This window comes from Camellia sinensis, chromosome 8, assembly GCF_055761805.1.
Source record: "Camellia sinensis isolate YWXY chromosome 8, ASM5576180v1, whole genome shotgun sequence".
In the NCBI taxonomy this organism is placed as follows: domain Eukaryota; kingdom Viridiplantae; phylum Streptophyta; class Magnoliopsida; order Ericales; family Theaceae; genus Camellia; species Camellia sinensis.
The window spans coordinates 101814794-101830191 of NC_138968.1; the positions used below are offsets into that span (position 1 = coordinate 101814794).

Below are 15398 nucleotides of genomic sequence, written 5' to 3' on the forward strand. Positions count from 1 at the left end.
TGTGTTTAAACCTTAATGAATTAGAAATGGCAAGTAAACACCATAACTACAAATCTGCCGTCACGCAAGAGGCTCCGAATAAGTGTCCGAGTGTTTATACCCTAATGCGTGAGAAATGGCAAGTAAACACCATAATTACATATCTGCCATCACGCAAGAGGGTACGAATAAGTGTCTGAGTATTTAAACCCTAATGCGTGAGTGGCAAGTAAACACCATAATTACATATCTGCCGTCATGCAAGAGGGTCTGAATATGTGTCCGAGTGTTTGAATCCTAATGTATGAGAAATGGCTAGTAAACACTTACATATCTGCCATCACGCATTAGGGTCCGAATTAGTGTACCAGTGTTCGAACACTAATGCATCGGAAATGGCAAGTAAACACCTTAATTACATATCTAACATCACCCAAGAGGGTCCGAATAACTGTCCAACTGTTTAAATCCTAATGCATTAGAAATGGCAAGTAAACACCATAATTACATATCTGCTATCGTGCAAGAGGATCCGAATACGTGTCCGTTTGTTTAAACCCTAATGTATGTGAAATGGCAAGTAAACACCATAATTACATATCTGCTATCGTGCAAGAGGATCCGAATACGTGTCCGTTTCTTTAAACCCTAATGGATGTGAAATGGCAAGTAAATAGCATAATTACATATCTGCCATCATGCAAGAGGATCCGAATATGGGTCCGTTTGTTTAAACCCTAATGCATGAGAAATAGCAAGTGAACACCAAAACGAAAAAGAAATCACTGATGCTTTTCGATCCCTTAAAGCAAACAAGGCCCCCGGCCCTGATGGGTATTCTGCTGGCTTCTTTCTGAAAGCTTGGGATATTGTGGGTAGAGAGGTTGTTGAAGCTATCCAATCTTTTTTTACTTCGGGGGAACTCCTTCAGGAAATGAATAGTACCACCATTGCTCTTATTCCTAAGATCCCCAATGCTGAAAGAGTGGGAGATTTTCGTCCTATCTCGTGTTGTAATACTTTGTATAAGTGTATCTCTAAGATCATTGCTGACAGAATTAAAGTTGTTCTCCATGATCTTATTGATCATGTGCAATCAGCTTTTGTCCCTGGGAGGAGAATTTCTGATAATATCTTTCTTTCACAAGAACTTATGAGGGGCTATCATAGGTCTTCTCCTTCTCCCAGGTGTGCCATGAAAGTGGATATTATGAAAGCCTATGATAATGTTAGATGGGAGTTTGTTCTAGATGTTCTTAGTGCTATGGGGTTCCCCCCTAATATCATTCTTTGGATAAAAGCTTGCATGACTAGCCCTACATATTCCATTTGTATTAATGGGAGTCTGCATGGTTATTTCAGGGGGGAGAGAGGGTTGAGGCAAGGAGACCCCATGTCTCCGTATCTTTTTGTCATTGTTATGGAGATCCTCTCTAGGATTTTGGCTGAGAAGGCCTCTCACCCTGACTTCAAATTTCATTGGCGGTGTGAGAAAACAAAGATTGTTAATTTGTGCTTTGCAGATGATTTGATGATCTTCTGTAAGGGGGATGTGTTCACTGTTCAGTCTATCAAAATGGGCTTAGAGGAATTTGAAAGCTTATCTGGGTTGTCCCCTAGCCCTAATAAGAGCCACATCTTCTTCTCGGGCTGTGAAACGAAAATGAGGGATGAGATCCTTCGGGTTTGTAATTTTAGCGAAGGTGCTTTGCCTGTGAGGTACTTAGGGGTTCCTTTAGTCTCTACTAAACTCAAAGCTGCTGATTGTGATCAGCTTGTGGAGCGTATCACTAAGAGAATTAAAAGTTGGACTAATAAGTGCCTTACCTATGCTGGTAGAGGCCAGTTGATCCAATCTGTCCTTTTTTCTATGCAAGTGTACTGGACTTCGTTGTTTATTCTTCCTAAGAAGGTCATCCGTTCTTTAGAGAGTCTTTTTAGAGCTTTTTTCTGGTCCGGGTGTGATCTGAAGAAGTATGGGGCTAAGGTGTCTTGGGATAGAATGTGCTCCCCTAAAAATGAAGGGGGCTTGGGGTTTAAATCTCTCCAAGTGTGGAACAAAGCTGCTATTGCTAAACATGTCTGGTTCCTTTTTTCTGGGGGTGACCAATCTATGTGGTGTCTCTGGATTAGATCGTATATCCTCAAGGGTAGAAGTTTTTGGAGGGTTAGGGTGCCAAATGACCCCTCCTGGGTTTGGAGGAAAATTCTTTCTCTTAGGCCCATTATTTACCCTTTAATCAAACATAGGGTGGGTGATGGTTCTAGGGTCTTTCTATGGTTTGATAATTGGCACCCTATGGGTTCTTTGTGGGATAGTTTTGGGCCCAGAATTGCCCATGATTCTGCTTTGGGTATTGATGCTAAGGTTAGCGAGATTGTGGCAGGTACTACTTGGAAATGGCCTTTCCCATCTTCGTGGGAGATAATGGACCTCATTTCTAGTACTCCTCCCACTCTCCTCCCTTCGGGTGGGCCTGATGATGTGAGCTGGAGCCCTACTGCTAATGGTAAGTTCACTATTCAGTCCACGTGGCATGTTTTGAGGACCCATTTTGTTCCTGTGATCTGGTCTAAGCTCCTTTGGGGCCCTCATAATATCCCCAAAGTGAGTTTTGTGGTGTGGATGGCTATCCTTTGCAGATTGAACACTGGGGATAGGTTAAAAATTTTTGGTGTGACCCAGACTAGTGAGTGTGTTTTCTGCCAGCACTTTTGTGAAGATCACAATCATCTCTTCTTTGAGTGTCCATTCTCTGATAGAGTGTGGACCTGCATAAAAGGTAAGATGAATGTTAATTGGCCATCAATTCCTTGGGGTGACTTGGTTCAGCTTATTGCAACATCTGTAAAAGGGAAATCTCTAGGGACTATTATTACCAAGCTTGCATTCACATGTACTGTGTACCAGTTATGGATTGCTAGGAATAATAGAGTCTTTGGTAAGGATATGGTCCCTGAAGAAGTGGTCATAAAGCATATTATGGACATGGTTAGATTCAGGGTTATGTACATAAACAATCTGAAGCCTCACCATACTGATAGATGGTACTTGACTTCGTGGAAGATTCCTCATACTGTGCTGAAACATGCCGAACCTGCTGTGAGGGATGTGAGTTCACAAAATGTGGGTTGAGTGAAAGTAAGCAAATACATTGTGGGGTTTCCTAATGTTTGCTATTGATATAGGTTTGCGGCTAATTGGGAAGGAGCAACTTGAGTGTGTGCCATTTTTTATGAGGGTTGAGTATAGTGTGAGGAACAAATTTAATCCTAACCCACAATCACTAGCCATATTGAGAGGAGCTAACATGTTTATTTTGAATATTCTCTGTATATCTATTTTGCAGGTGTGTGGAGCATCGTTCTTGAGTGATGAGAGTATATATATTTGTGGGTTGAGTGATGAGAGCATATATATGTGTGTTGTTACAAGTAATATGCCCCTGTCTTATGAGTGCTATCGGTTTGGGGATTGGCTAATCCTGTCTTGGTATTTGATTTTGACAGGGTTTATTATAATGTCTAACCACTGTTTTCGGTGTATGGAGTGGCATCAGTGTACCCGTATTGATGCTGCCTGTTTCGGTGATCAACCTGGGTTAGTGAAAGCTGCGGAAGTGTCTATGATCGTGTTGATGGCTGCTGAAGGCGCCTCTGTGTTTGAAGAAAGCTGTGGAATTGCCTGTTATGCATTGTTTGGACGGTGCTGCATGGGTTGCTGGATATGACTGTGTTGATGGCTGCAAGATGCGCCTCGTGTGTGAAGATTTAATTTCTTTTATGTTTGTCTTCTTTAAGAGTATGTTTGGTACTTTGCCTACCCGTGTGGGGTGTACACGGATGTTCTATGTTTCCTTCCGACTTTTTTGCTACTTAGATATCGGGTGTGTTCATGTCCCTCATTGCCTTTTCATGCGGCACATGAACACACTTTGGTTCCTTCCTATTTTGTATGTCTGCTTTATTTTAGTTTCTGCTTTTTGTTAATTTGTCTAGTTTGATAATGGTTCGGTGTTAGTCTTTCTGGGTAATTTCTGGAATGGCTTAGGTTTTGTTTTCTTTTGGTTCTTGTATAGTGCTTGGTTAGGGCCTGGGGTATGCCCCTTGTCGTGGTGTAAGTTTTTTGTCTTTTATTTTATGACTTATCCACCCAAAAAAAAACACCAAAACGACATATCTGCCATCATGCAAGAGGATCCGAATATGTGTCCGTGTGTTTAAACCCTATTGCATGAGAAATGGCAAGTAAACACCATAATTACATATCTGCCATCATGCAAGAGCGTCCGAATAAGTGACTGAGTATTCGAACCCTAATGTATGAGAAATGGCTAGTAAATACCATAATTACATATCTGTCATCTTGCAAGAGGATCCGAATACGTGTCCGTGTGTTTAAACCCTAATGCATGAGAAATGGCAACTAAACACCATAATTACATAACTGCCATCGTGCAAGGGGGTCCGAATAAGTGTGCTAGTGTTCGAATGCTAATGCATGAGAAACGGCAAGTAAACACCATACTTATATATCTACCATCACGCATGAGGGTCCGAATAAGTGTCCAAGTGTTTAAACCCTAATGCATTGGAAAAGGCATGTAAACAACTTAATTACATATCGGCCATCAAGCAAGAGGGTCTGAATAAGTGTCCGAGTTTTCGAACCCTAATGTGTGAGAAATGGCTACTAAACACCATAATTACATATCTGGCATCGTACAAGAGGTTCCGAATACGTGTCCTTTTGTTTAAACCCTAATGCATTAGAAATGGCAAGTAAACACCATAATTACATATATGCCATCATGCAAGGGGATTCGAATACGTGTCCGTGTGTTTAAACCGTAATGTATGAGAAATGGCAAGTAAACAACATAATTACATATCTGCCATCATGCAACCTGATCCGATTAAGTGTCCGAGTGTTTAAATCCTAATGCATGAGAGAGGGCCAGTAAACACCATAATTACATATCTGCCATGACACAAGACGGTCCGAATAAGTGTTCGAGTGTTCGATCGCTAATGCATGAGAAATGGCAAGTAAACACCATAATTACATATCTGCCATCATGCAAGAGGATCCGAATACGTGTCCGTGTGTTTAAACCCTTATGCAAGAGAAATGGCAAATAAACACCATAATTACATATCTGCCATGATACAAGACGGTCCGAATAAGTGTCCGTGTGTTCGATCGCTAATGCATGAGAAATAGCAAGTAAACACCATAATTACATATCTGCCATCAGGCAAGAGGATCCGAATACGTGTCCGTGTGCTTAAACCCGAATGCATGAGAAATGGCAAGCAAACACCATAATTACATATCTGCCATCATGCAAGAGGGTCCGAATAAGTGACCTAGTGTTTGAACCCTAATGTATGTGAAATGGCTAGTAAACACCATAATTACATATCTGCCATCATGCAAGAGGATCTGAATACGTGTCTGCAATCGTGCATAAACACCATAAACACCATAAACACCATAAACACCTTAATTACACCTTAATTACATATCTAACATCACCCAAGAGGGTCCGAATAACTGTCCAACTGTTTAAACCCTAATGCATTAGAAATGGCAAGTAAACACCATAATTACATATCTGCCATCATGCAAGAGGGTCTGATTAAGTGTCCGTGTGTTCGAACCCTAATGTATGAGAAATGGCTAGTAAACACCATAATTACATATCTGCTATCGTGCAAGAGGATCCGAATACGTGTTCGTTTGTTTAAACCCTAATGTATGTGAAATGGCAAGTAAATTGCATAATTACATATCTGCCATCATGCAAGAGGATCCGAATACGGGTCCGTTTGTTTAAACCCTTATGCATGAGAAATGGCAAGTAAACACCATAATTACATGTCTGCCATCATGCAAGAGGATCCGAATATGGGTCCGTTTGTTTAAACCCTAATGCATGAGAAATAGCAAGTGAACACCATAACTACATATCTGCCATCATGCAAGAGGATCCGAATATGTGTCCGTGTGTTTAAACCCTAATGCATGAGAAATGGCAAGTAAACACCATAATTACATATCTGCCATCGTGCAAGAGCGTCCGAATAAGTGACTGAGTATTCGAACCCTAATGTATGAGAAATGGCTAGTAAATACCATAATTACATATCTGTCATCTTGCAAGAGGATCCGAATACGTGTCCGTGTGTTTAAACCCTAATGCATGAGAAATGGCAACTAAACACCATAATTACATAACTGCCATCGTGCAAGGGGGTCCGAATAAGTGTGCTAGTGTTCGAATGCTAATGCATGAGAAACGGCAAGTAAACACCATACTTACATATCTACCATCACGCATGAGGGTCCGAATAAGTGTCCAAGTGTTTAAACCCTAATGCATTGGAAATGGCATGTAAACAACTTAATTACATATCTGCCATCAAGCAAGAGGGTCTGAATAAGTGTCCGAGTTTTCGAACCCTAATGTGTGAGAAATGGCTAGTAAACACCATAATTACATATCTGGCATCGTACAAGAGGTTCCGAATACGTGTCCTTTTGTTTAAACCCTAATGCATTAGAAATTGCAAGTAAACACCATAATTACATATATGCCATCATGCAAGGGGATTTTTTTTGGGTAAGTAAGTCATAAAATAAAGACAATGAAATTTACAAGTTTACAAGGGGCATACCCCAGGCACACCCAACAACAAATAATTAAACAAATACATAACCAACAAAAAACTACCCCTACATCCCCATAAGATACGGGGAGAAACCTATGAACAACAGAAAACAAAATAACCCTACTTTGCCCATATATCCTTTTGTCCCCAAGTAACCCCTAGCATCAGAAATAATAGATGGAAACTGGGGATGGATATATGGGCAAAGATACAAACAAAACACCATAAAACTAAAAAACCACAACAAGCATACTAACAAAGCAACAACCCTCAAGACAAATCAAAAATGATAACCAACCACATTCGCCCCCAGTCTCTACCATAGATCAACACATGGAATCCAGTAAGCATCCCACTCCTCACAGCCGTGACATCCTAGCCACTCAACAAAAGCCATGACAGAGGAAAAAATCTATCCCATGAGAAATCCCGACAGAGTCACATGAAGCTAGCACGATCCGTAACCATGAGCAACAGTCTTGTGAGTCAAAGCGACAACGGTAGCCCCACAGCAACAAACCAAAACATAGCCAAAAATAACCTGAGATTAATCATCACATCCCCCAGTCCCTTCCTTGATAGATCACAAGCCTCAAACCCCATAGCAGTGTGCCCTTCACTCCATGTCAGGCGTGGCAATACGATCAATTAGGATGGGTCACATGAAGACAAGAAGCAACCGGAACCGGTAGCTATCCTCCCGCTTATCTCCCAGTCTCTAACTCGGTTAGTCATCGAACCACTGTTCCCCATAGCAGTGACCCCTCAATCACTCTTGGCAGAGATGGCTCAAAACTCACCTCATATCGAGTCACATGAGGATCACACGATAAATCATCAAGAGAAAATTGACTACACAAGATCTGCTGCATGGTGGCTAAACATAAGCTAATGGACTCACCAATCATATAAATATATACAATATATCCCAAAAATCAATGAGCCCAAAAGTCCAAACCAAATGAGCCCAAACGGCTAAATTTCCAAACCAGATCCATACCAATTCTTGCACGATGGCCCCACAAAAAAATAACTTTACGGCCCAATAACAATAAACCGTGGGCTTTAAAAAAAAACCCACTGGAACCATCTTTCCGCAATTAAACTTGCATAGAATGACGTGGGCCCTAAGCAATATTATATAAATAAATATATAATATATCCACTGCATCCTTGTCCACACACGTCTGTCTTCAACTTTTAAACCCACAGTAACAAATCGGCCCACATAAACACCCACGGCATTCCCCAAACTAGACCCACGTGTGATGGTAATCATGTGGGCCCTAGTTTGCTGAAAAAATCCACCAAAAGTACCACAAACACACTAACCCAAATCTATCAACATATATTTATATTATAAAATATAAACATAAAAGATATATTGGGGCAGCCCCATGTGCAATCAGCATCAACACTTTAAAAAAATAATAAACTCTGACCCAAAAGTTGTGTTATGCCTCCAAACCAATAATACATCCCACATGTGCACATCACATCCCATACCTTACAGCTGCCCAAGCAGAACCCTTCAGCATGTATAGCATAGGCGGAGAACATGAAAACAAAATTCACCCATATATATATATATATATAAATATATATAAAAGGTGAAAAAAGCTTTTTAACATACCAACGCAAAAATGGGCGGGAAATATGCGTGTGCGACCCACTGCCCCAAAAACACACCCAACTTACCGATTAAACATGTAACTACGACCAACCCAATCCTTGCTTAGCTTAACGAGAACATGGGTTAGAGTGAGAAGCTCCTACCTCTCTCTAGAAACTCTGTGTTTCTAGGGTTTCAATTCCTCATTGAATGCGATGGTAGAAGTAAATGCAATGGCTAGTTCTGGGGGCCCATCTCAGGTGGATATGAATCTTCCGCTTTTGGGAGGTGAAGTGTTAAAAAATCCGACTGACGTTTTAGGGTTTACGAAAAATCAGTTTGAAATATTGAGTGAGTGTGAGATGGATCCAACGGCGACTTCTCATCTAGATCGCGAATCCGAAGTGGATCTCACTGTTGTTCCTGAACCAAGGGTTGAAACCCTACATCATCCGAATCGGGGGCTAGATCTCGTTTCGAAGGAGGATTTTCAAAGGGTTGCAGATCGTTTGAGGCGTTTGAAAGGGGAGTCTACACCAACCATCCAAGGTATAGATCCACCCTGTTGGTCAGATCGTATGGATAGTGTCCATTTTGTGTTTCAAAATCTTTCGGATAGCATTGTGGTGGCAAAAAATCGTAGTGATTCTCGAGCTCAGGGGGAAACGGAGACGTTACAGTCAGATCCGTCTCTTGCCACGATGGAAGACAACCGATCTCCGTCCATCGGTGTTCATCAGATTGAAGTGGTACATGATCGGAACCCCTCTGATGAGCCCGTACAGGTTCGTGATGAGGTTGATCCTCCTCGGGGAGGTAGTTTTGCAGTCAGAGGAGGTAGAGGAGGGAGAGGACGCGGGGGAGGTCACGGGCAACCAAACACTAAATCCTGGGCAGAGATAGCGGCGCCATCACTTCGGTCCAATGTTCCGCTGAGGTATGTTCCACCAATTCGTAATGAGGGTGCTGTTAGTGTGGATTTGCCCCCTAGACCTAATCCTTTAGAAAAATGGGACTCTTGTTTGGTGGGTTACTTTCTGGATAAGGGAGTTTCTTTCAACTATTTACGCAATAGTGCTTTCGGTTTGTGGAAAAGTAAGGGGTTGAAAGAAGTTCTGGTTAATACTGAGGGATTTAGTTTCTTTATCTTCGATAATCCAGACTGTTGTAGCTCTGTTCTTGAAGGGGGACCATGGTACATAGGGGGCTTCAATCTATTTCTCAAGAAGTGGACCAGGATGATGAAATTGACTAAGGAAAAAGCAACTAAAGTCCCTGTGTGGGCTAAATTTTTTAATGTCCCCTTTGAATACTGGGACAGTGATGGGCTTAGTCGTATTGCGAGTGCAGTGGGAGTTCCGTTGTTTATGGATAATCTTACAGAGAAGGGAAGCCGGGTTTCATTTGCTAGAGTTTGTGTAGAAGCTGATGCTAATTCCACACTGCCGTCTATGTTCAGAGCAAACTGTGGGGGTGAAGAGGTGGTTATCCATGTGGAATATCAAGGGCTTCCTCCTAAATGTGACCACTGCATAGCTTTTGGTCATGATACTACTAAGTGTGTGAAGACCCAAGTAGCCCATTTGATTTCCCTTCAAAAGGAGACTGAAGATCATCCTGATCCAGGATGGAGTACAATGAAAGCCAAGGGTAAAAGGAAGGTGGGGGACCCTATCTTGGACACTGAACGAAACTGGTCAGAGCCTTCCACCTAAAGCAGTGGCAGTGGAGGACTTAAGTGATGGGCTTAAGGAAATTGATCAGGGGGTTAGTACTGGGGAGCATTCTGTTCCCAACCTCGAGGGGCTGGATGAGCTTCAGAAGGAGTTGATGGCGCTTACTAAGTTGGTCCTACCACATGATACAGAGCTCATCAAGAAAGTGGAAAATTTGAAGGGTACTACACCAAAAAAAGTTGTTCCAATAGAAGAGCAGGCAAAACAAACTCAATCTGCAAAAAGTAGCTCCTCTGGCAAGGGCAAAAAGAGCCAGAGGAAGAAACAAAGGTAAGTCCCAGTTTAGTTTGATAGTGGGTTAGTAAATTTTGTTGTCTCCAATGACTTTTAAAATTGCATCATGGAATGTTAGAGGGTTTAATGACCTTCTAGGCATAAAGAAGTTAAAAAAATTTTGAACCGTGAAGATATTAAGGTCTTGGGCATTTTGGAGACCAAAATAAAAGCTACAAATGAAAATCGTATTTTATCATCTTGTTTAAATAATTGGTCCTTTTTGACTAACTTACTTCCTACTCAAACTGGGAGAATTTGTGTATGCTGGGATGCTACTTTTTGTTCAGTTAAGTTAATTGAGTCATCTGATCAATTTTTGCTGTGTGAAATCACTGATTTTGCGAAAGATGCTGTTTTTAAAGCCTGCTTTGTTTATACTGATAATAGGCATATTGTTAGGAAGGAGTTTTTTGAATACATGGTCAGGACCTCTTGTCTGCTGTCCAAAGCCCCTCTGGTTATGTTAGGTGATTTTAATGCTATTCGGTATGGGTCTGAGAAGTTTGGTGGCTCATCTGTGTGGTCTAGTGAAAAAGAAGCTTTAAATTCTCATATTCTTCAGTCTGAATTGGTGGATTTATCTTATGGTGGTTGCCAATTCACTTGGGCTAATAAAAGAGACAGTGGGGCCTATATTGCAACTAAAATTGATAGAGTTCTGGTGAATGAATCGTGGCTTGATTCTTTCTCAGCTTCCTCTGCTTATTTTCATCCCTCATCTGTCTCTGATCACTCCCCGGCAGTGGTTACTGTCTCTACTGATGGGGCCTCTTTTAAGAAACCATTTAAGTTTTTTGATTTTTGGGCTCACCATGAAAACTTTATTCCTACTGTGTCTGAGGTGTGGAACCAGTATATCCCCGGGGTTCCTATGTTTCGTATTTGTCAAAAACTCCGCGACTTGAAGCCTGGTCTTAAAGCTTTGAACAAAAAGGATTTTAGTGATATCTCCACTAGAGTCCTGGCTACGAGTTCGGAGTTAAATTCTGTTCAGTGGAAGTTGGATAAGGACCCTGGCAATCCTGTTCTACAAACACTTGAAAAGAGTCTCTATAAACAGTATGTGGATCTTAGTGCTGCTGAAGAAAGCTTGGCTCGCCAAAAGTCTAGGATCCAGTGGCTTGGTTTGGGGGATAGTAATAGCAAGTTCTTCTTTAGGTCTATTAAAGGCAACATTAATCGGGGTAAAATTCTCTGTATTGAGAGACATGATGGGCTTAGAACTACTAAGCCGGAGGATATTCAAGATGCTTTCATTAGCTTCTTTACTGGCTTATTTGGCAAGCCTATTGATGATCACTACAATGGTTTTGCTAGGATTAATTCTCTGGTGAAAACTAAGCTGTCTCAAGACCAATCTTTGTTGCTTGCTAGTCCTGTGTCTGATAAGGAGATTAAAGAAGTCTTCTGGTCGTTAAAACCCAATAAGGCCCCTGGCCCTGATGGGTTTTCTGCTGGCTTCTTTAAGAGCTCCTGGGATGTTGTTGGTAGAGAGGTCACCCAAGCCATTAGAACCTTCTTTGAATCTGGTAGGTTACTCTCTGAAGTCAATAGTACCATTATCGCTCTTATTCCTAAAGTTCCTAACCCTGTAAAAGTTGGGGACTATAGGCCTATATCCTGCTGTAATACCATTTACAAGTGCATTGCGAAAATTATTGCTAATAGGATTAAAACAGTTCTCCCTGATCTGATTGATCCTGTTCAGTCCGCATTTGTTTCTGGTAGGAAAATATCTGATAATATTTTCCTTTCCCAAGAGCTTCTGAGAGGGTACCATAGAGGTTCCCCTACCCCTAAGTGTGCCATGAAAGTGGACATTATGAAAGCTTATGATAGCGTTAGATGGGAGTTTATCATTGATATTCTTCGTGCTATGGGCTTTTCTCCTACTATGGTGTCTTGGATACAAGCGTGCATTACTAGCCCTTCTTTCTCTATCAGTATCAATGGTAGCCTGCATGGCTATTTCAGAGGTGCCAGGGGTCTTAGACAAGGTGATCCCATGTCCCCCTACCTTTTTGTCCTAGCCATGGAAATTCTTGCTAGGATTTTTGCTGAAAAGTCTCATCTCCCGGCTTTCAAGTTTCATTGGCGATGTGACAAAACTAAAATTGTTAACCTCTGTTTTGCTGATGATCTTATGATCTTTTGTAGAGGGGATGTCCCCACGATTGAACTAATCATGGCTGGCCTTGATGAGTTTAGTAGTCTTTCTGGCCTCACTCCTAGCTCTAACAAGAGCAATATCTACTTCTCTGGTTGCAACTATGAGTTGAGAGAGTCGATCCTTAGAGTTGCTAAGTTTAGTGAAGGGACCCTCCCTGTTAAATATCTTGGGGTTCCTCTCATTACTACTAAGTTAAGAGCGGTTGACTGTAACCAACTCACTGATAGAATCACTAAAAGGGTTAAGAGTTGGACTAACAGAATTCTTTCATATGCTGGAAGAGGCCAGCTCATTCAGACCATTCTCTTTTCTATGCAAGTGTATTGGTCTTCTCTTTTCATCCTTCCTAAGAAGGTGGTTAAGGAGATTGAGAGTATCCTTCGGGCGTTTCTTTGGTCTGGTACTGAGCTCAAAAAGCGTAGTGCTAAAGTTGCGTGGGACAAGGTGTGTGCTCCTAAAAATGAGGGCGGTTTGGGTTTTAAATCCATTGAGATTTGGAATAGGGCTGCTATTGCCAAACACATTTGGTTTCTATTTTCCGGGGGGGAACAATCTATGTGGTGCCAATGGATAAAATCGTACTTACTCAAGGGTAGAAGTTTCTGGCATGTCAAAACTCCTAGTGACCCTTCTTGGGTTTGGAGGAAGCTTTTGTCTCTTAGGAATATTGTCTCCCCTCTTATTCTCCACAAGATAGGTAAGGGTGACTCCACATTCCTTTGGTATGATAATTGGCATCCTCTTGGGCCCCTCTGGGATAGATATGGGGATAGAATTCAGTATGATTCTGGCTTTAATAGTGAGACCAAAGTTAGTCAAATTGTTCGTGGTAACTCTTGGCATTGGCCTTTCCCTAATTCATGGGAAATTCAAGAGTGGATCTCGTCTACTCCTGAGAGTTGTAGACCTGATTCCTCTAAAAATGACCTTATTAGTTGGATCCTCACTTCTGATGGGGAGTTCACCATCAAGTCTACTTGGCACCACTGGAGAAGTAAGTTTGCCAAGGTAGCTTGGCATGATTTTGTCTGGGGTTCCCATAAAATACCTAAGGTTAGCTTTATTGTCTGGCTTGCTATTCAGGAGAGGCTTAATACTGGTGATAGAGTGTCTGCTTTTGGTGTGATCACAACCTGCTCCTTTTGCCAGGATCCCAATGAAAGTCACTCTCATCTCTTTTTTGATTGCATATTCTCTTCTAATGTTTGGCAAGCTATTCAAGGTAAATGTAATGTTAACTGGCCAGATCTTCATTGGCCTGGGATCATTACTCATGCTACAGGAGAAACTAAGGGTAAATCTCTCAGAGCTCATGTCCTTAAGTTGGCTTTGATGTGCACTGTTTACAATCTTTGGCTTGAGAGGAATAACAGGAAATTCAGTAATGTCTCTAAACCTGTACAGGTTGTTATCAAATCTATTATTCACATGGTTAGGGGGAGATTACTTTCTGTTAATACCTTTCCCAGATCTCCAGGGGATAAATGGTTTCTAACTCATTGGAATTTGCCTGAAAATGTTTTGAAGCCCCTTTCCTCTGTCAGGAATGGAAGGGCTGCTGAGTGATGTGAGTTTCTCTACATGAGGGTTGAGTGAAGGAGAGCAAAATTTGTTTACTAATTGTTTGCTCATATTTGCAGTTGCTGTGCTTATGGATTTCTCTTGAGAGTTGAGTGCTGTGAGAAACAAACACTTTCTATAGCTTATTGTGGGTTGAGTGAATTCAGTCCTCAAATTGTTTTGTACTAATGTTTATATATATAGTAAATTTTTATATGCAGGCTAAGGATGCTGTTATTGAGTGGTGTGAGTTCTTATACTATGGGTTGAGTGTTGTGAGGTCCTATATTGTGAGCTGTATTATTATGTTCCTGAAGCATGGTTTTCTTCCTTCATTTGGTTGTAATGTCTTCAAGTTACACAATGCAGGGTTTACTACAGAGTGTAAGCAAGGCATGGGTGGCATGGGAGGTCAGCTGCGTCTCCATGGGCATTGCTGGTTTGCTGGTACAAATGCCTCGGTTTTAAGAGTTTCCTGGTGTGTGGTTATGGCTGCTTGTAGCGCCTCTGGTGGGAAGATTGTCTTTCTTTTCGTTTATTTTAACTTCTTACGGTTGGACATTATAGATGGTTTGCTGTGTTTAATTCTTTTTGGCCTATCCGTGCGGGATGTGCGTGGCATTTCTGTTTTGTTGTTTTTTGGGTTTCGTACTGTGGATTATGGTACGCTTGTGAGCTGTGCTTGGTCTTCTTTCGACATGTTCCTCTTTTGCATAGGAGCAATATCTGTGAATAGCATACTAGGTTCTCTGCTAAATGGGACAGCCAAGGGATGGACTTCAGTTTTTGTTAACTATGGCTGCTGGAAATGCCCAGGACGTGATGAACCTTTTGTTTTTTATTTATTTTATTATTTGGTTGTCAAAGCCTGATGATTGCATGTTGTATTTTTTGGTCTTATGCTTTAACTGCGGGATGTGCATGTTTAAGCTGGTCTGTATGGTCCCGAACCTGTCTGATTGTGTTCATCTTTCCCATATGTTTATTATGGGACACATGAACATTTTTGTATGTTCGGGTCTGTGTCGTTGTGTGTGGACTGTTCATTAGGCTTGTTTGTTTTTTTGGTATTTTGGATCGCTTTCAGTTTCTTAGCTTGTTGATCTAGGTTGGTTTTGTTCCTTTGTTTTCTTTGTTTCTTTGGTTAGGGCCTGGGGCATGCCCCTTGTATATGTGTAATTTTATGTGTTTTTAATTTATGACTTATTCACCCAAAAAAAACTACGCCCAGCCGCACCGAGGCGCGTCCACACCACTACTTCTTCTTCCACACACACAGCACACGGCCTGGATACACCAACAGTTGAATCACGAAGAACCCATAACTGAAGGAGCAATAACGCACCGCCACCAACACTTGCCCTATTAGTGGCTCCGCCGAATGATCACT

At 41.5% G+C, this 15398-nt stretch overlaps 2 protein-coding genes across 2 annotated transcripts; both read left to right on the forward strand.

Moving 5' to 3' along the window:
• Nucleotides 1-913: 913 nt before the first annotated feature.
• LOC145797928 (uncharacterized) lies at nucleotides 914-3710 on the forward strand. Its single transcript, XM_082885372.1, has 3 exons — nucleotides 914-3091; nucleotides 3330-3360; nucleotides 3490-3710. Exons 1-3 carry the CDS (start codon nucleotides 914-916, stop codon nucleotides 3708-3710), a joined length of 2430 nt encoding a protein of 809 aa, XP_082741498.1.
• A 4771-nt stretch (nucleotides 3711-8481) lies between these two features.
• On the forward strand, nucleotides 8482-14880 carry LOC145797929 (uncharacterized). The gene is made up of 5 exons (XM_082885373.1): nucleotides 8482-9927; nucleotides 10031-10272; nucleotides 10666-13935; nucleotides 14089-14185; nucleotides 14230-14880. Exons 1-5 carry the CDS (start codon nucleotides 8482-8484, stop codon nucleotides 14878-14880), a joined length of 5706 nt encoding a protein of 1901 aa, XP_082741499.1.
• Nucleotides 14881-15398: the final 518 nt, after the last annotated feature.

Coding starts and splice junctions, on each gene's coding strand:
- LOC145797928 (XM_082885372.1), top strand. CDS start 914: ATGAATAGTACCACCATTGCTCTTATTCCTAAGATCCCCAATGCTGAA. Junction 3,092..3,329: donor CCGAACCTGCTGTGAGGGAT/GTGAGTTCACAA, acceptor TCTATTTTGCAG/GTGTGTGGAGCATCGTTCTT. Junction 3,361..3,489: donor ATCGTTCTTGAGTGATGAGA/GTATATATATTT, acceptor TGATTTTGACAG/GGTTTATTATAATGTCTAAC.
- LOC145797929 (XM_082885373.1), top strand. CDS start 8,482: ATGGTAGAAGTAAATGCAATGGCTAGTTCTGGGGGCCCATCTCAGGTG. Junction 10,273..10,665: donor AGCCAGAGGAAGAAACAAAG/GTAAGTCCCAGT, acceptor TACTGATAATAG/GCATATTGTTAGGAAGGAGT. Junction 13,936..14,088: donor AGATCTCCAGGGGATAAATG/GTTTCTAACTCA, acceptor TCATATTTGCAG/TTGCTGTGCTTATGGATTTC.